Here is a 20,083-nt window from a genome sequence, read left to right on the forward strand (position 1 = left end):
AGCCCTGGCTGTCCTGGAACTCACTTTGTAGACCAGGCTGGCCTCGAACTCAGAAATCCACCTGCCTCTGCCTCCCGAGTGCTGGGATTAAAGTCGTGCGCCACCACGCCCGGCAAGTTCTTATTCTGGATGTATATGCTACATGGATTCAACCATTGTGTTGCCATCAGTTTCTGTTTAGGAAAGGTTTTTCCTTGTGAGTATCAACAAACTCAAGGCACAATTCCTTGCTTTGCTGTGTTCTTAAATGGACACATCTGGACAAAATGGACAATGTTAGTTCATTTTACTAAACCATGTGTAAGCACAGTATCATAGCCTACAAATACTCAACGGAATGGAGGTAAGACGCATATGTGGGGCACATTATACAAGCCTTTAAATTTTCCTACATTGTTAATGCTGAGATTCACCAGAAAAAACCCCAACTCCACCATTTTGAGCCAAATTTGAAGTAAACTTTATTAAATATTGACCAAGAGATGGACTTTGGTTAGAACCACTTATTTCCTGTAATTTCCCAGCTGAAAGCGGGCCCGGGTCACGTGCTGCAGGCCCGGGTCACGGTCACGTGCTACAGGAGTTTGTAAAGACAAACCCATAGGCTACCCTCTACTTTCTTTGCCATGCGGTTTCCTTATTTTCCAGGAACTACAGCTTACAGATTTCCAGGAAGTTACCTGGTCCCCGGGCAGGTGGGGCTTACACGTTAATTTGGGATATTACAACATGACAGATTTAAAATGTTGTTGGTCTTCTATTTGGTTATTATAGTCTGAATGTTAATACAGAATGAATGAAAACAGTATAATTACACATCTGCATGAAAGGGCCATAATGCAACTCATTACTCTGAGCATTAGCCGTGGTTTTAATAAAAAAGTTTTGCAGTACTGTTTTAAATTTTGTGTTAAAAATTGCTTCTCAGGCTGGAGAGATGACTCAGCAGTTAAGAGCACTGACTTCCAAAAGGTCCTGAGGTCAAACCCCAGCAACCACATGGTGGCTCACAACCATTCGTAATGAGACCTGACGCCCTCTTCTGGTGCATCTAAAGACAGCTACAATATACTTAGATATAATAATAAATCTTAAAAAAAAAAAAAAAAGAAGGAAAGAAAGAAAGGAAAGAATAGAAAAAAAGAAAAAATTGCTTCTCAGCCGGGCGTGGCGGCTCATGCCTTTAATCCCAGCACTCAGGAGGCAGAGGCAGGCGGATTTCTGAGTTCGAGGTCAGCCTGGTCTACAAAGTGAGTTCCAGGACAGTCAGGGCTACACAGAGAAACCCTGTCTCGAAAAAACAAAACAAAACAAAACAAATTGCTTCTCATGTAAAGCCCCAGAGGGGCTTTGCCTGCTGGAAAACCCCAAGTGAGACAAGATCTATGCAAAAGCAAGATGTTTATTTTTTCTGGTGCGCAGGGATAGATCTTCAGCAGTCTCGCAAGCAAGAGACAGGAGGCGATCCCGGTTCTAGCTTACAAGCACCGTATACTTTTTTTTTTTTTTTCTTTTTTTTAGAGGGCAGATTACAGTAACAGCTTCTAGGCACTTGGTGATGGCTAGACCTTTTGTCTGATTGGCTGGGTGATATCTGATCATCCCTGGAGAATACCTTCGTTCCCCACAGGTAGCCTTGAGCCCGCACTTTTTTTTTTTTTTTTTTTTTTTTTTTTTTTTCCTGGTAAGTGTTTTGTCGGAGTCGGCCTGGGAAATCGTCCTGGAGCCCGGATCGCGAAACTCTCCCGTGGGACTTAACGCCCTTTCCTGGAGCCTTCTCAGGTCTGGGTTGGGTCAGAGTTGCTTAATCTTATCATTTATCCACAGCTCAGCAGCACCACCACCCCCGCCCCCAGACACACACATACACAGAGAGAAACACACAGACACACACATCACATCACAGTAAGAAAACTTCACGGAAATGAAAAAATTATTGTGATACCGTTTTTCTGTCCGCTAAGACTTTCCGTATGATCAGACAGCCTTATGCCCATTGCTACGCCCCGCCTTCCGTCATCGATTGGTGCCTTTGACTGTCACTCAGGCCCTGTGACCGGACTGCTCTGACATGAGGAAGTTGGGTGGATTTAGAAAGTTCAGCGGAGGTCTGAGCCTGCCATCTTGGGTCCTGTGGTCCCCAGGCGTCTGTTGGGGACAGTTGTGCTGGTGGCGGAGACCGAGTCGCAGGACGCTCCCAGCCCCATCATGGTGAGCTCGGCGCGGCGTCCCTGCGGAGCCGGTGTGGATGGCTGTGGGATGGGGGCTGGGCGGGCTCCGGGCACCCCGAGGCGTCCTATCGCGTCCGGACCATGCCTGGGGACTCGAGCTGGCTGCAACGCCCTGCACAGCTCTGCCACCCACAGGCAAGAGACAGGAATGCCTGACCGCTGGGTCGCTTCAGCGCCGGTGTCACACTAGGAACTCTGGGCTTCCGATACCTGCAAGGTTGGGATGGGGAACTCTGCGCCCTGTCTGGAAACTCTCGGAAGCTGGGTGCAGGGAGCTGGGTCTAGTAGGGGTGACTCTCCATCTGTCTGTCACTCTTGGATAGGCCTGTCAGTGTCCTGGCTGTCACCGAGCTGGTGAAGCCCACATCTGCTCAAATCAGGAACTTTATAGACTTGGGAGATGTTGATAGAACCTATCCTTAGGATGGGTGAGAGACTAGTGGGTCTGAAAGGATCCCTGAGGATTAAATATTTGCGCATTAATTGGAGGGAGTGGGGAAGATAAAAATTCAGTTCCTTATCCTAAACAGTAGTTTTAAAGTATCTGATAGACTTAATCTTAAAATTGCTGAGGTACAGGAATAGCCACGCATTGGATGTGTGTGGTGCAGACTGTGACGTGGTACCGAGGAGCAGAAGGCAAGGGGGAAGCAGTATGACTATGAGATCTCTCCAGGCCCTGAGTTGGTTTTTTGGTTTTGTTTTGGTTTTTTTTTTTTAGATTTATTTATTTATTTATTTATTATATGTAAGTACACTGTAGTTGTCTTCAGATGAAAGACCCCCGAAGGGAGACCCTCACAAGACGGGACAAGAGCTCAAACCAGCAAGCTGGGGCCGAGACTCATACACCACGCAGGGGTAGAGGAAGGGGTAGAGGAGTTCGACCTCTACCCTATTTTTCAGCCCCGACCCTATTTTTCAGCAGGCTTATAAAGGCAAAAACCACAAACTAGGGGTGAGTCTGGGGGCGGATATTTACTTCAAGGCACCTGGGACATTGAAACATTCTGCAGTTGTTTTTCTCAAAAGTTCCGGGTGATTAGGCCATCTGGCAGGGGGTAGGGGGCCGGAGCCCCGGGGCAGGGGGCCAGGCCCGGGTGATAAGTTCATGTTCTCAAGGCAGTCAGTATTTTTCCACTCTTCACAGACAACACCAGAAGAGGGCGTCAGATCTCATTAGGATGGTTATGAGCCACCATGTGGTTGCTGGGATTTGAACTCAGAACCTTTGGAAGAGCAGTCAGTGCTCTTAACCGCTGAGCCACCTCACCAGCCCCGAGTTTGGAATACTGCTGGTTTTCCTTATGGATATAAAATTTCTTTTCCTTATTTCCATCCTTCCTTCCTTTCCTTTTTTTTTTTTTTTAAGGCAGGGTTTTAGTATGTAGTCCTGGCTAGCCTGGAACTTAATATGTAAACTAGGCCAGCCTATAACCCACAGAGACCACCTGTTTCTGCCTCTGAGCAGGATTGCAGGAATGCACACACACCTTGCTTTTCATTTTTGACAGTTTGCTTTATTGCGTTTATTTATAAGGGGGTATGCTATAGTGTGCATGTGGTGGACATCAGGCTTGGTGGCAAGTACCTTTTCTAGCTTGGCTTTAAGACCCCAACCCTCGATCCACTAGTGGTACTTACTTCGAGATGCCCCCGAGTGAGACACCGAGACACAGATCGATGCAAAAGCAAGAGGCCTATTTTCCGGCACATCAGGATCAACCTTCAATTAGACCCTCAAGACAAAGTGACTAGGTGACCCCCGAATGGCTATTACAAACAGTTTTTATAGTTTTTAGGGGGCACAGGTTACATCAGCAAGGTTCCAGTTTAAACTTATTGGCTAAGCATATTGACTTTTAAATCTATTGGCTAGCAAGCATGGGCAGATCATGGCACGCATTTGAACTCTATCTGGGACTTTGCAGAGGGTCAGGTGACTATCAGTACATTTTCTCAAGAATGTTCCTGCTCCTCCCAAGAACTGTGGGTGGAGAACAGAACTTTGCCTAGCCTTGACCCCCAGCAGAAAAGGGAACCTGTGTGTGTGGGGTGGTGGTGGTGGTGTAAGACTGGCAAAAGCCCTTAGGGCCCTTCACAGCCACTGTCAGCCCAAGCTTTTAATTTTTTTGTCCATTTTATCTATATTTTCCCAGTGACTAGCATAGTTAAATTGTTGAAAATGGGTGCTGGCAGCACAGACGCTGCATTCAAACTTTGGCAAGATTTTCCAATAAAGCCTGGCATTTACAAGGAAGAAAAAGCCAGTGTTTGTTTAGTTGTATCTGAGACCTATTGAGTTGAGAGCTTTCAGGGTCAGATACGGTTTTTAAATTGGCTGGAGCTAGTTACTTGAATGACTCTCTTTGTAGGGACTGTAGATACCAGGACTCAGCAGAGTACGGCGAGGATGGTTGGGAGTTGGTGGATTTCATTTTGTAATACTATTTGGGATTAGCCTTTTCTCCTGGGTGTTTAAGACCTTGTAGATAGCCACACATTAGACCCTGTTATGGTTAGACAGGGCTCCTTGAGGGTTTCTTTGAGAAGGTTGTTTGGAGAACCTTAGCCTCTTTTGCTCCTTTCAATTAGTTGTGTGATGTGCGGGGTGGGTCAAGGTCTTGGTAAGAAGTCTTTATCCTCTGGTCTCCTGTGACCTAGCTAAAATATTGATTGTCATCTCAACCCCTTGTCTTACTGGTCTTAGATTCCAATATAACTGTTAAATGCCCATAGTGTAGTTACAACAGATTTGAAGGACAAATTGTGGTTTGAAACACTGCTGTTCTGTAATGCTAAAAACTTGACGTACAATAAGACTTTTTATAATTGAAATATTTTGTTTTAAAGTTTATCTATTTAATGTATGAGTGCTCTGATGCACAGGAAGAAGAGGGCATCAAATCCCCTTATAGATGGTAGTAAGCCACCATGTGGGTGCTGGGACTTGACCTCAGGACCTCTGGAAGAGCAGCCAGAGGTCCTGCTCTTCTTAACTGCTAAGCCAGCTTACCAGCCCCATTTTTTAAAAAAGCATTTACCATTATGCTCATCTAAATATTTATTTGTTTTTATGTATGAGTACTCTATCTGCATGTACATCTGTATGCCAGAAGAGGGCATCAAATCCCATTATAGAAGCCACCATGTGGGTGCCAGGAATTGAATTTAGGACTTTAGGAGAGACTGAGCTATCTCTCCAGCCCTGCATTTAAAATCTTGACAAACTTAGTAGAAACTGCAAAAAAATTTTTTAACAAAACATATTGTCTTTGCTCTTTGAAAGCTTTATGTATTTTTAGCAATGTCCCTTAAGTTAGTTTGTGTAAGTCTCATTGTGACATGAATTTTCTGGGTTTGTTTTTTTTTTTTTTTTTTTCTGATCTCCTTTTCACAATCCTTTACTTCAGTACAAAACTATTTTATCATACAAAGCCCTTGCCAAAAAGCACTATTTCTCATCAGGATAGTGTCTCAGAGTGAAGAGGCCATAAAAGCCTGCACATAGATCACATCTAATTACTAAATTTATAATAGTTAAGCATTTATCTTTCTTTAAAAACTCTCTTGAGAAGTTCGTATGATATATGTGCTTTGTTCAAATCCTCTCTCTAGCTCCTTCCATACCCACCAAAACAAAAAATTTTCCCCCAACTAATGTAATTTAAAACAAAAACAAACCCTCACACTACTTAGCGCTGCCAGCATGAGAAGGGTCTAGGGTCTTTGCTGAATGTGGGCAGCCTGGGCTACAGCCACGGCGAACTTTACTCTCCTTGCCTCGGAGCCCCTCAGCCCAGGCATGTTGGAATTTCACCTGACTTAATCTTGAGCCTGTAGTCATAGCTTCTGTGAGTTCATGAGTTCAATGTCCCTGACAGGTCGGGAAAGCAGTGTTTCAGAGCAGTCCTCGGTAGCACCTGCCTCTTAGACTCTTTCTTCCCCTTCTCCCAAAATGATCCCGAGCCTTGGGCATAGGGAATGTGGTAGAGGTGCGCCATTTGAGGCTCAGTTGTCCAGTGCCTTGTTCTGTACACTTTGACCAGCTGGAAGTCCCTGCATTAACCACTGCCTGCTGCAGAACAAAGTGTCTTCAGGTTAGAGGGGATGTTGGCAGCTGCAGTTTCATATCATGTCTGTTTAAGTAATGGTAGTTAGTTCTTCCCTAGAGCTGTGCATCTTTATAGCTTGAAAGAGATATTCATGTGTCCAGGTCCCTTTGTTCCCAGAGCTTTCTGAATTATAGCCTGTATTCCCACAAGCCAACTGTTAAAGATATGGCAGCAAGTATCTGGACAAACTCCTGATGAGAACTGGAGGGTCTGGGTCTGTCTGTGCAATGCACTTTCATCAGGCTGCTGGAGGTCTAAGGATTCCTGCCCTGTTAGCTCCCTGGAGCAGGTTAGAGGAAAGCTCGACTGACTGTCAGCAACAGCAGTTAACAAAATGCCCTACTAGAGAGAAATGGGACCTTTGAGGTCAATTTTTCAGGACTGACCAGGAAACGAGTGGATTGTTTTCCATTAGCATATAGAACTGAGAGTTTGCTCTGGATCTAGATAGGTTACTGTAGACCTCTATGCACTGGACAGTAGGGTTCTAGCTATATGTACCTAGTCTTCCTTTCCTCGGGGTGACGTGAGGTGACTCGACTCATTTCCAGGTCTCTGGCGTGTTGTCTGGGGTGGAGGTTGGTGTGCTTACTTTCACAGTGTAATCTGTCAATTCATTTTTGCTTTTGAGGGGACTTGATACATGTGTAAATGTTTATTGACCTTGTTACCTTTGTGTGGAAGTAAAGTCAGGGATTCTGAAATGCTTTATACTTGAGACCCCATTTTTCCACCAGGAAATATTTTTATGTCCTTAGATATTCATCTGTACAAAATAGATGTGCATATGAAACATTTGCTGATAATAAGAACTTTATTTTAAAATAATGTTTTGCCACATATCTAGCATTGATATTTTTTAAAGGTGCAAACAATTTTGCATACTAGTGAGACGGATTGCTAATGCGTCTGACGTATTACAGTGCACGGATAAATGGCAAGGGGTGGTGGTAGGATAATGTGAAATGTGTTTGTTTTCTACCAAAAAAAAAAATAGGGCTGGCGAGATGGCTCAGTGGGTAAGAGCACCCGACTGCTCTTCCAAAGGTCCAGAGTTCAAATCCCAGCAACCACATGGTGGCTCACAACCATCTGTAATGAGATCTGACTCCCTCTTCTGGTGTGTCTGAAGACAGCTACAGTGTACTTACATATAATAAATAAATAAATCTTAAAAAAAAAAAAAAAACCCAACCCAAAAACCTGTGATTCAGAAGAGCAGATAACTATGTAAGGAACAAGAACTGCAGTTTATAACATACTTAAATCTGAACCAGGGTCTTACAGCTGACATGCATTGGTGGTGTGATGGCATGTACTATGCACAGCATGCATGTTGCATATTCTGAATGTAGAATCCAAAATAAATTCAAGACCACTCAGCCCCTTCCCCCTCTGAAGGGACTTTCCAAACTACACTAGCAGGCTAAGTACAGAGCCAGATAAGGAAGCTGGCTGACTAAACAATGCTGAAAAAAACAAAACAAACAAACAAACAAAAACCCATAAGGGCAGGCAGAGTGAGGGACTAGGCCAAAGTCCCTATGCAAACCAGCCAATGCCTGAAAGGGTTACTTGCTACGCCAATTAAAATAAGCCAGCTAGCCTTGTTGCCCAAATCTTCCCCTTACAAGGTATAAAAAGTGTGTTCTTGGTTTGTCTGGGGTCTCTCCTCTTGCCTGCATGCTGAGAGGAGGGTCCCCAATGGGTTGGATCAATAAAAAAAAAATCCTCTTGTGGTTTGCAGTGATGTCGGCTCTTGTGGTCTTTGTGAGTGAGGGTCTTTTGGCAGACTCCATCATTAACAGATGCTACAGTGAAGTCACGCAGAAGTGCAAAGTTGAGCCCTGTACTGTTGGATTCAGTACCCATTTGATTTTGGATTAATCTTTGGTTGCATGTTCCAAAAGCTTTTAGTTTTTTCAGTTTTTTGACCTGTACTATCAGTTGTGGGACCCCACATGGTGCTGCAACTTTGTGCTGGATATCAACTTGACACAAGCTAAAGTCATTTAAGAGGAAGGGATCTCAATTAAGAAAATGCTTAGTTAAGATGGAGCTGTCAGCAAGAATGTAGGACAATTTCTTAATTAGTGATTGATGGGGGAGGGTCCAGCCCGTTGTGGGAGGGGCCATCTCTAGACTGGTGGTTCTGGGTTCTAAGAAAGCAGGCTGAGCAAGCTGTGGGAGCAAACCAGTCAGCTGCACCACTCCACAGACTCTGTACAGCTCCTGCCTCCAGGTTCTGCCCTGCTTGAGTTCCCGGCCTCACTACTTTTGATGATGAGCTGTTATATGGCACTGCGAGGGAAAGAAATCCTTCCCTCCCCAAGTTGCTTTGGTCATGGTGCTTCATCACAGCAATAGTAACCCTAACTAAGTAACCCTAACTAGCTGGTTAGACTTGTTCTGTGGAAGGTCCTGAGAACTGAGCTCAGAGCTCTGCTCCTGCTAGGCAGACATGGTAACATAGTGTGGTGACACCAGTCTCAGGATTTGCATTTTTTTTGGAGATTGTTATTTTTGTATTGTTATGTTTATGTATTCTTTCCCTTTGCTCTTAATGACACCTACTTTACACACACATGTGTCCTATGAGTTTTGTGTTTGCTGGAATTAGAAAACTTTCTTCATGTTTACTTGAATCACTTTGTTGAGAGAGATAAAGATGCTTGTATTGATTTTTCTTTTTTCCATGATATAGACTACAGTCAAGTTGTACTTTCTGTAAGAAACTAGTAACACACACACACACACAAACACACACACACACACACACACAGGTTGGGGTAGGAGGAGTGGACTCCCATTTTGTGCCCCTTAAGCTGAAGAGAAACGTCATTCCAGGGGTTGGTGTCCTTTGAAGACATAGCTGTGTACTTCAACTTGGAGGAGTGGCAGGACCTGGACACTGCTCAGAGGACCCTGTACAGGGACGTGATGCTGGAGACCTACAGCAGCCTGGTGTTCCTGGGTGAGTCAGACTCAGCAAATAACTTTTCCTTGATTAACAAGTGTGGGGATCATCTCTCACTCTAGAGATGTGTTCTTACTTGAGGCTAGGTCTATGTGTCTGAGTGTGAGCACCATGTGTGGGCACCTGAGGACACTAGAACTCACTGAATCACAGAGCTAAACAGCCAATTGCCAGCTGCCAGGGTTGGATACTGGGAACTGAACTTGGTCCCTGTGGTGGTTTGAATAGGAATGGCCCCCATAGAGTCGTGTATTTGGATGCTTGGCCCATAGGGAGTGGCACTATTAAGAGGTATGGCCTCACTGGATTAGGTATGGCCTTGGAGAAAGTATGTCACTGCGGGGACAAGCTTTGAGGTCTTACATGCTCAAGCTATGCCCAATGTGGCACACAGTCCCCTTCTGCTGCCTGTGGATCAAGATGTAGAACTCTCAGCTCCTCCAGCACCCTGTCTGTCTGCATGGTGCCCTGCTTCCTGCCATGACAATCATGGACTAAACCTCTGAACTGTAAGCCAGTCCCACTTAAATGTTTTCCTTTATAAGAGTTGCTGTAGTCACCGGGCGGTGGTGGCACACGCCTTTAATCCCAGCACTTGGGAGGCAGAGGCAGGCGGATTTCTGAGTTTGAGGCCAGCCTGGTCTACAAAGTGAGTTCCAGGATAGCCAGGGCTATACAGAAAAACTCTGTCTTGAAAAAACCAAAAAAAAAAAAAGAGTTGCTGTGGTCATGGTGTCTCTTCACAGCCATAAAACCCAAACTAATACAATCTCCCAAGAGCAGCATTTGCTCTTAGCCCTGGAGCCATCCGTTTAAGCCTTCTGAACTTTGTTAATATTATTTTGGTTTATTTATCCTGCAGTTTAATGCCACATGAAGATGCTCTTGTAGCCAGTGAAGAGTGAGAATTTAGATCCTTTCTGACCAAAGTCTCTTACTCACTCATGAAAGAACAGTTCCAAAGGCAGCTGTGGTTTCTTGTTAGGGAACTGGGCCAGCGCTCTGGCACCATTTGCTTACTATTTCCAATTTACAGACCCCTGCATTGCCAAACCTAAGTTGATCTTCAATTTGGAGCGTGGATTTGGGCCATGGAGCCTAGCAGAAGCTTCAAGCAGGAGCCTCCCAGGTCAGTAAATGTGTGCTAGGAAGTCAGCAGCAGACAGAACACTCCTTAGATAATGGTCGTGCTGAGGTGCTCTTATTGAATTTCATCCAACCCAGCCCTGAAACAGCTAGTCACATGCATTGTTTTTATTAAATCATTTTCATTTTACTAAGTCCAGTTTTAAAAGAACATTCTTGGTGTTACTCTATCTCTGTATTTTGTTGCTAAACTTATTTCATTTTCATTGCTGGGTCCCACATTAGTGGAAGAAGAGGACAGACTCCCTTCAAGTCGTTCTTGGACTTCCACACGTTATGCACTATGTGTAACACACACACAATGAATGAATGTATGAATGAATGAATGAATGAATGAATGAATAAAATTCAATGAAAATAACAGAACTGCAGCTTGTGAGTCTGGCATACAGAAGAGAAACCAGAGCAGAACTAGAGCAGAGAAATGTAGGCACACTAACCATTACTTAGGTGTGGAGTAATGTAGGCACACTAACCATTACCTAGGTGTGGAGTAATGTAGGCACACTAACCATTACCTAGGTGTGGAGTACTGTAGGCACACTAACCATTACCTAGGTGTGGAGTACTGTAGGCACACTAACCATTACCTAGGTGTGGAGTAATGTAGGCACACTAGCCATTACCTAGGTGTGGAGTAATGTAGGCACACTAACCATTACCTAGGTGTGGAGTAATGTAGGCACACTAACCATTACCTAGGTGCAGGAGTAATTAGAATCACAAATTCACATGATCCAAAAAGACTTTTTTAACGGTCATTAATATTATATTATATTTAATATTGCTAAAAGTACAAAAGAAAGAATACAGGAAACTGGAGGAAGAGGAATGTGCTTAGTTAGTTTAGGAGGCAAACATATTAGCATAATATATTTCTTAGCAAAGACTGTAATGACCAGAAAGCATGGGCTCACATATTTTAAACAAAAATTGTGAAGCAAAATTACTTTGACCAACAAAGTTGTCCTTTAAAATTGGAAAGAATTGATGGCTTTCTGCAATAAGCATGAATTAAACCTACGTTTCCACAGTAAAACAAAGCAAAGAGATGTGAGTTAGAACCCTGGTTTCTTAGTGTAAATTACTATTTATTATGAAATATGTACCCTTACCATAGGCCTGTAAGTGTCTTAGTTGGGATTTCTGTTGCTGTACTAAAACATCATGGCCAACTTAGGGAGCAAAGATTTATTTCAGCTTACAGTTCTGCAGCTCAGTCCTTCACTGAGGGCTGTAACTCAAACAGCAGGGTCTAGCACAGAGACCTTGCTGCCTACTGGCCTGCTCCTGTGGCTTGCTTCTTAGGGGGCTTAGGACCAGCAGCCCAGTGGTGGCACTGATTATTGGCCCTTGCACACCATTCAAGAAATGTACCACAGGCATGCCCACAAGCCAGTCTGGTCGGGGCACTTGCTTAGTTGAGGTTCACTCTTTCAGAATGACTTTAACTTTGTCAAGTTGACATAAAACTAAGGAGTACAATAAGCATCTGAAGGCATGAGCTTACTTTTATGTTTAAATTCTATAGAAATACCCATGTATTATTGAGTTGTGATATTTCTAATGATAGGTGTTCATAACGTGAGTACTCTGATTGACACCAGCAAGAAAATTCCTAAGACACGTTTGCGGCAACTCAGAAAAACTAACCAAAAGACACCAAATGAAGACATGATTGAAGTAAGTAAAACATGTAATGCGAGGTCAATAGGAAGAGTTTGCATGCCCACACACAGGAAGTGAACATGAAACTGTCTCGTGTTTAACCCTGGCCGAAGGTGGTGCTTTCCCTTCGTGAGCCTGATAGATGCAGACTGCGGGAGAACCTGGTAATGGTCATCTGAGTAAGTGACCAGACTCATCAGCATCTTGGTTTGCATGACAATAAAGTTCATAGTGTTATAGTCAATATTTTCAAAGAGGGATAGCTTTTGAAACAAAGGCGATAGTATTGATACATAAAGGAGTTTCATGTCAAAGAGACTTCTCATAAACTCTATAAATAGTTGAAATATTTTCCTGGCCCAAGACATGGCTTATGTAGAAGCAAAGTACTAGGTGTAGTGTTTGTATAAGATGTTGTGTAAGGAGACAAAATCAGTAAATGGTAAAGTGCACATGGGAAATTTAGTGATTATTAGAAACCTTTCATTAAGAAATCATAACTCAGAGGCTGGAGAGATGGCTCAGTGGTTAAGAGCACTGACTGGTCTTCCAGAGGTCCTGAGTTCAATTCCCAGCAACCACATGGTGGTGGCTCACAACCATCTGTAATGGCATTGGATGCTGTCTTCTGCTGTGTCTAAAGACAGCTACAGTGTACTTACATACATTAAAAGAAAAAAATCTTAAAAAAAAAATCATAACTCAGAATATCAAGCAGCTCATTCTAGGAAAAACAGCACCAAGAAATCTAACAAATTCTTTCGTTTCAAGGCAGAACTAAAGGCTCGACAGGAAGTCTCCAAAGGGAAAACACCCCGACATAGAAGAGCCCCTGTAAAATCTTTGTGCCGCAAGTTACAGAGAACCAAGAATGAGACATCATACAGTGATGGGAATCTCTATGAATGTAAGGACTGCGAGAAAGTTTTCTGTAATAATTCAACCCTAATTAAGCATTACAGAAGAACTCACAATGTGTACAAGCCCTATGAGTGTGATGAATGCAGTAAAATGTACTATTGGAAGTCAGACCTCACGTCTCATCAGAAAACGCACAGACAAAGGAAGAGGATCTATGAGTGTAGAGAGTGTGAAAAGGCTTTCTTCCGCAAGTCTCACCTCAATGCACATGAAAGAACCCATTCAGGTGAGAAGCCTTACGAATGCACAGAGTGCAGGAAAGCTTTCTATTACAAGTCTGACCTTACTCGACATAAGAAGACTCATCTGGGTGAAAAACCTTTCAAATGTGAAGAGTGCAAGAAAGCTTTTTCTCGAAAGTCCAAACTCGCTATACATCAGAAGAAACATACGGGTGAGAAACCATATGAATGTACAGAATGCAAGAAAGCTTTCTCCCATCAGTCACAACTCACTGCACATCGGATTGCTCATTCATCTGAGAATCCTTATGAATGTAAAGAATGCAATAAATCGTTCCACTGGAAGTGTCAACTCACAGCACATCAGAAAAGGCACACAGGTAAGTATGGGGATACCTGAATAAATTAAAACTAACAACACTCCTGCATATGTATCCAATCAAATGAGGCAAATCGTTGCCTATTACAACATAAAGCACGTAACTGGTATACCACACAATCCCACAGGACGAGCAGTTACGAAAAGAGCCCATTGATGCTTATTAAACAAAAAGAGTAATAAAAACCTCCAGGGACAGACTAAATAATGCTTTTTTAATTCTAAATTTTCTTACTGTTGGTGAAAAGAGAACAAGAGCAACTGAGAGACACTGGGTTATTGAAAAAACTGAGGAACTAGACCAACCAATAGACTACAAGGATGTGTTGACATTAGGATGGAAACCTGCAATAGTTTTAAGATGGGGACATGGTTATGTGTTGTGGGAAATAATAAAAGAACCAGCGCATTCCCTCGTCTTGTGCTGGCAACTCAAGCCCTGGTTGCCTGGCCGGCCATGCACTCTAGGGCAATGACTGACCTGTTTTTATCTCATGGAGACTCTGACTCAGAACCCCAAAATCTCTCCACCCAGCTCACTAAGTTCCTACGGGTGGGCTGTTACCACGCCAGCCCCATGCTTCAACTCCCCCAAGACCTTTGCAGTGGACCTCAGGCAAACCCACACTTTGCTGCCATACCTTTCTCTCTTGAACCCAGATAAGCCACCACACGAAGGAAAACGCAACACAAATGTAGTTCAGAAACAATGGTAACTCAATTGCTGAGCACAACAACTAAAATCCTAACTTGTAAGCCTTATTAAACCTAAGTCCTCTGGTAATCCGCCATTGAAACCAGGAGGCACCTTTAATTACATCTTTTCCTCAGCTGTCCCCGTCCAAAAAGACCTAACTCTCTCCTGCTTCCTCTCTTTTCCCATCCAACCCAGAAGTCCCACCTCCTTGCACCGTGATTGGCTCCTTTATTCATTAGGGGATTGGTTCACAAGAAGTCACCTGAGTACTTAACTCCTTGTCTTCAGCCCCTCCCAGGAGAGCGGAGTTAGCATCAAAATACAAACAGTACCAGGCCCATCCACAATAGTTATGCTCATGTATCTATAGAAAATGATAAAATATAGTTACCAACAAAACCTAAAGATTACATCTGACCAGGGAAAAGCTCTTATCAGCTGAGACATGAATGTCTTCACAAAGCAAGTAGCCCGGGTGATTTACTCTCACAGACTGTCTTCAGTTACTGATTGCTCCCCCAAAATGCATGCACATCACCCTCAAAAGGGCTAGCCCGAATAACCAATCACACAAAAACTGGATAATAAATACATAGACTTGACAACACAAAGACTGGGTAGACAACACTGAGAATACACAACTCAAAAACCGGGCAATAAATGCTACAGCTAGCTTTTTCTAAAAAAAACTAACCATTTCAAGCTGGGCGTGGTAGCGCACTCCTTTAATCCCAGCACTCGGGAGGCAGAGGCAGGCGGATTTCTGAGTTCGAGGCCAGCCTGGTCTACAGAGTGAGTTCCAGGACAGCCAGGGCTACACAGAGAAACCCTGTCTCAAAAAACAAAAAAACTAAAACAAAACTAACCATTACCCTCTCCTCAGGCCCCAAACAGAAATTGTTCACTCCAATTCAACAGGAAGTAATTATAAAGGCCGTTGTCCCGATCCCTTAAGTCGGAGTGGATGGTTTTAGTCACTTGATGTATTATGGTTGTTATCATCTAGGGTGTTAGGTTGTTTTGTTTAATTATTCCATATTAATCGAAATTTAAGATTGATTTGTTTAATTATTATATATTAATAGACATTTAAGATTGTTTTATTTAGTTATATTATTAAAATTTTTAATTGTTTTGCTAAGGGCTGGCAATATGGCTCAGTGGTTAAGAGCGCTGACTGCTCTTCCAAAGGTCCCGAGTTCAAATCCCAGCAACCACAGGGTGGTTCACAACCATCCGTAATGAGATCTGATGCCCTCTTCTGGAGTGTCTGAAGACAGCTACAGTGTACTCACATATAATAAATAAATAAATCTTTAAAAAAATATTGTTTTGCTAAATTATTTTTTATTGATAGAAATTTAAGGTTCTGTTGTTTGACTACATAAACTGGTTAAGGTGTGATTTAAAGTTCTAGTTTTATGGTTTTTTTTAAAGATTTATTTATTTTTTATTTATATGAGTACACTGCAACTGTCTTCAGACACACACACACTAGAAGACACACACACATTACAGACGGTTGTGAGCCACCATGTGGTTGCTGGGAATTGAACTCAGGACCTCTGACAGAGCAGTCAGTGCTCTTTCTTAACTGCTGAGCCATCTCTCCAGCCCATAGTTTTATGGTTCTTATAATTGTTTCTACTGTGTGTAGATTGTTAGAAAGAAAGAGTTTTTTAAAACAGAAGGGGATATGAACTAGAAATTTCAGGTTTCTTTAGTGACTCAGTTCTCATGTGATGTTTTTCTGGAAATTGTCTTATGAGAACAGATACCTGGTGTTTCTCTGGAAGATGCCTGGAAAAGGGTCATGTGACTCACTTGATCATGGTTGCCTTACCAGCTTGGCTGTACAACAACAAAAGCCCTTTCAGTTTGAGTCTTACATGGCCACCCAGTTGTACACAGAATATTTGGGCTTCATCTTGACTTTATGCCTTCCTTGTCTTGATTTATCTCATCACCACATTTGTAAGCACTTTATGTCCTGACAGTCTTATGACAGTGAACGTTAATGAACTGTCTCTCACGTGGCCATTCCAAACACCACACTGCCTGGAGATGTGTAGGAGTAGTGAAATTGCTATTTGTAAGGCATAGCTCTCAAGGCACTCTTACTGACAGTAAATTATGGTAAACCAGGAGACAGCTTTGAAACCCCATTCCTCCCACTGTAAATAGCTCCACTGGCAGTGATGACTTCCCTTGGTGTGGGTCGCCAAATATTCATGGGTCACAAGTCTCAGCTACAAGAATATATGTAATTTTATAGTTAGACCATGGTTATCTTACTGTATGGAAAACCTGAAAGTGAATGTAGATTAATTTTACTCAGTAAAGTTGGTGATTAGACAGAAACATTTTAAAAGTTAGAACATAGTGTCTAAGAACAAAATTCCACAACTCAGTATTCTCCTGCATGAGGAGAATCAGGAAAAGGAATGATATACAATACCACTGGTAAATACATTCAAATCTGTCTGCTGGTTTTAGAAGAGTAATGGAATATAGAAACTTGGAATTAAAAATGTACATCCAGGGCTCTGGAAGAAGGTTAAGTGGGTAAGTCATTTCCCATGTACTTCTGACGACCTCCTTTCACGTTTCCATAAGCTATGTAAAGGCCAAATGTGGTAGTGACACAGGCATCTGTAATACCAGCCAGAAGCGTAAGAGCACAGTGGCAGAGTGAGAGAGATCCTGCCTTAAAAAACAAGGGTGGAGGGAGAGAACTGACTTCAGAAAATTGTCTCCTAAGGGGCTGGCGAGATGGCTCAGCGGGTAAGAGCACTGACTGTTCTCCCAAAGGTCCAGAGTTCAAATCCCAGCGACCACATGGTGGGTCACAGCCACCTGTAATGAGATCTGACGCCCTCTTCTGGTGCATCTGAAAACAGCTATAGTGTACTTACGTATAATAATTAATAAATCTTTAGACCGGAGCAAGCAGGGCCAACTGGAGTGAGCAAGGTTGAGCAGAGCAAGCAGAGGTCCTAAATTCAATTCCCAAAAACCACATGAAGGCTCACAACCATCTGAAGAGCTACAAGTGTACTCATATACATAAAATAAATAATTGTCTCCTAAATGTGCATGCATACACACAATAAACAAAAGCCTAAATCCATTCCTTAGTTAGTTCCAAAAAGTTAATGTAACAATTCTCACTATTAAATATTATTTAGTAACTAACACTCTCCTGTTTGTTGGTTATTTATGCATTTTTCAGGGGTAACTTACTTTCAAGAGGTAGTTTTCCAACAGATCACAGTATCTGACTGGACTGGCAATTTGAATGAGAATGGTCCTCATAGACCAACATGGACTTTGGGCATATGGCATTATAGACTTTGTGAAGGTGTGGAGCAGGTGTATCATTGGGGGTGGGCTCTGAGATTTCAAAGACTGGAACTGTTCCCAGTGTGTTCTCTGCCTTTATGTGGATCATCATCACGTGAATGAACCTGTTGCTGCTACCATGCTTTGCTCTGCCGTCCTGGACTCTAACCCTCTGAACCGTAAGGCTAAATAAACACTTTATTTTTTTTTTATAAGTTGCCTTGGTTGTGTTTTGTCATAGTAATAGAAAAGTAACTAAATATACCTGTCATTCTTCATTGTACCCCAGTGATCACCTTGCACGGCTGTCACCTAGAATGCATGAGGCTCATCCCTTCTCCCTTATTCCGTTACCTTTTAAAAATGCATCATGTGCCCTTGCTCCTTGCCTACAGTCTCACTTGCCTATACTGTGTTCAAAGTGGCGTTGAACAGCTTTGGTCTAGGAAACCCCACATTTACTGTGGTTTTTGTGCATGATCTTTTTTTTGTTTTGTTTTCCGAGACAGGGTTTCTCTGTGTAGCCCTGGCTGTCTTGGAACTCACTTTGTAAACCAGGTTGGCCTCGAACTCAGAAATCTGCCTGCCTCTGCCTCCCGAGTGCTGGGATTAAAGGCGTGCGCCACCTCGCCCAGCCTTGTGTATGATCTTAATCTGAGAGGTTTCATTGAAAAAAAAAATCGGATTTACCTTTCTAATGAATGCTTTATGTAATTGTTTTCTTCTGAGTCTAGCATGGCAGGACATGGTTCCTGCCCCCTGGGACTGGATAGCAGGCGTGGGCCTCAGGAATGTCATTAGCTGCTGTGGTTGTAAGGCTTGTTTGTATAATAATGCACATATTTCCATGTTCTTCCAAGGAATGCTCTCTCTGCTAATGTTAATGACTCCACTGTAATCAGAGACAGCATGAGTCCAGAAGGCGGAGGCATGGCTAATGTCTCATCTGTTGTGCCCAGATTTTAAGACCACCAGGGACCACAACTCTGATGCAAGCTCATGAGAGTCTTTATTCTGGTTCGGGCTCCAGCCCCAAATCCCCCTGACACAGCAGGATAAAAGAACTGCCCCCAAGGTCTAGGGAGAATGGGGTTTATAAAGGGAAAAAAACCTCAAGTGGAGATTTCCAAGCCTTGGCTTTACATGATTGGGTAAGAGGGTACAGGAATGTATAACACCATCTGGTCAAACCGTAAGGAGGGACCACACATCTACAAGGAGCATCTTGACTTGGGAATGACTCATGCTTTCTTAGCCCACCTTGTTATCATCGACTGAGCACACCTGCTGTATCTTGCAAACATCATACACAGCATTGGTTTCTCTGGGCCTGGATTACTTCACTCACTGTAGTTTCAACTTCCATCCATTCACCTGTACATTCCTTTTTATCTTTGAAGCTGAATAAAACTCCATTTTGTGTATGATCCACATCTTCACTATCCATTCAGCTGGACATATAGGCTGCCTACACTTCTGGCTATTCTCGATAGAACTGCAGTGTGGTAGGATATAGAGTCCTTTGGGAATACATGTAGGATGAAGATAAGCTCTAGTTTCCTGATAGCTAAGTATGTCTGGAATTTGTATAGGTGCTTGTTAGCCATGTGGATGCCTATTTATGTCTTTATAACAGGTTCTGTCTATGTAGCCTTGGAACTTGCTGTGTAGACTAGATTAGTCTGGGACTCAGAGATCTGCTTGCCTCTGCCTTCCAATGCTGGGATTAAAGCCATGAGCTCTTCTTCCCTCAATGCAAATAGATTTTTTTTTTTAATTATCTTAAAATTGTGGGTGTATTCGTGTGTGCTCTTGAGTGCACATTCGTCTTGTGCACATGAGTGCATGTACCCTTAGAGGCAAGAGGTTGAATCCATGGACCTGGAGTTACAGGTGGTGGTAAGCCACCAAATGCGGGTGCTGGGATCAAAACTCAGGTCTTCTGGCAGAGCAGTAAATGCTCTCAACCCAGAGCTGTTTCTCTGGTTTTGTAATGTTTACAGTTTTTAGTTCCTTGTAGGATGTTGTTAGATGCATAACTGGTAGTTTGTCACAGTCTTTGGGCAGCCTCTTTTTTTTTTTTAGATTTATTTATTTATTTAATATAAGTACACTGTAGCTATCTTCAGACAGCACCAGAAGAGGGCATCAGATCTCATTACAGGTTGTTGTGAGCCACCATGTGGTTGCTGGGATTTGAACTTTGGACCTTCGGAAGAGCAGTCGGGTGCTCTTACCCACTGAGTCATCTCACCAGCCCTTTGGGCAGCCTCTTAACTCAGCGGACAATTCTTTTTGCTGTACAAAAGCTTTGGAAGTTCAAGTCCCACTTGCTCATGGTTGGTCACACATGGTTTCCTGTGTGACCAGAGGTCTAAGCAGGAAGTCCTTACCTGTGCCTGTGTTGAAGCACACTCCACATTCA

General features: G+C 43.0%; 1 protein-coding gene across 1 annotated transcript; it reads left to right on the forward strand.

Moving 5' to 3' along the window:
• Positions 1-2,042: 2,042 nt before the first annotated feature.
• LOC110302492 (zinc finger protein 809-like) lies at positions 2,043-17,851 on the forward strand. The gene is given in 7 exon segments (XM_021173285.2): positions 2,043-2,211; positions 9,194-9,320; positions 10,360-10,452; positions 12,043-12,152; positions 12,909-13,620; positions 17,549-17,646; positions 17,648-17,851. Coding segments are annotated over 7 exon segments (1,209 nt in total). The 5' UTR covers positions 2,043-2,208; the 3' UTR covers positions 17,714-17,851.
• Positions 17,852-20,083: the final 2,232 nt, after the last annotated feature.

This window comes from Mus caroli, chromosome 9 (genome assembly GCF_900094665.2).
Source record: "Mus caroli chromosome 9, CAROLI_EIJ_v1.1, whole genome shotgun sequence".
In the NCBI taxonomy this organism is placed as follows: Eukaryota; Metazoa; Chordata; class Mammalia; order Rodentia; family Muridae; genus Mus; species Mus caroli.